Source organism: Hipposideros armiger, unplaced genomic scaffold (genome assembly GCF_001890085.2).
Source record: "Hipposideros armiger isolate ML-2016 unplaced genomic scaffold, ASM189008v1 scaffold_85, whole genome shotgun sequence".
Classification (NCBI taxonomy): Eukaryota; Metazoa; Chordata; class Mammalia; order Chiroptera; family Hipposideridae; genus Hipposideros; species Hipposideros armiger.
Window position 1 is genome coordinate 482,067 of NW_017731435.1, and position 886 is coordinate 482,952.

General features: G+C 55.3%; 1 protein-coding gene across 1 annotated transcript in view; it reads left to right on the forward strand.

Annotated features, from left to right (window-relative positions):
* CFAP46 (cilia and flagella associated protein 46) overlaps window positions 1–886 on the forward strand; it is a 100,026-nt gene that overhangs the window by 33,999 nt on the left and 65,141 nt on the right. The window contains exon 19 of the mRNA XM_019644076.1: window positions 243–409. Coding sequence (XP_019499621.1) covers window positions 243–409 — 167 coding nt within the window. The remainder of the gene's footprint in view (window positions 1–242; window positions 410–886) is intronic.

The following is an 886-nucleotide window of genomic DNA, read 5'->3' on the forward strand; positions in this document are numbered from 1 at the left end:
CCCTAACAGCCAAGCCTGTGCCCGAGCCTGGGCCCTGGTTTACGTCTGGGGATGTGGGGACTCAGCCTTTGTGGGGTTTGCCGTGCGGTTGGTCCGTTACCCATCGAGGGTCCATCTGGAATAACATACTAAATGTCCAAGGTTTTACCAAGTGACATAGCCCCCCAGGCTGACAGCACACGGGCACTGCGGGCGCGAGCTCAGAACCTCGGTGGCTAACACGCCCCCTTCCCACCCGGAAGCTCGTGAAGATGGCCTCCGAGTGCAGCTGGCCAGACCCCCTGGTGGAACTGCAGACCCTGATGCGTCTGGCCCACTTCGCCTACGCGGCCCACGACCACGAGCTCACCATGGCGTGCTCGGAGAAAGCCATCCAGATGGGCGTTAGGTCCCTGAGGACGTTCAGTCGGTAAGTCACCTCCCTGGCGCCTGAATTCTGGTGACCTGAGGACGTGGTGACCCCCCCCCCCGCCAAGATCAGGAGAGACACAGGGGATGTTCATACTCATGTGGTCAGTGTGGTCAGTACCAGCAGGACAGACACAAAGAAAACACCTGTTTTTATTGTGGTCAAATTGCTGAGGACCAAGGCTGAGAGGAGAACCTGGGGAGGAGGCTAGCCAGAGACAAAGACGCATTTAATACGGGAAACAAGGACAGGCCCCCTTCTCGGCAGAAACAACACAAACCGGCTTAAGTGTTAAAAAAGAAAAAATCCTGTCAATCTAGAATTCTATACCCATCAAAAATAGTCTTCAAAAAATGAAGGCAAAATCGAGACATTTTAAGATGATTGAAAGCTGAGAGAATGGCCCACAGAACAGGAGAGGCTGAGTAGACGGTTCCGGGGCTCCCGGCGTGGCAGACGTGCGGGTAAGCAGCAAGG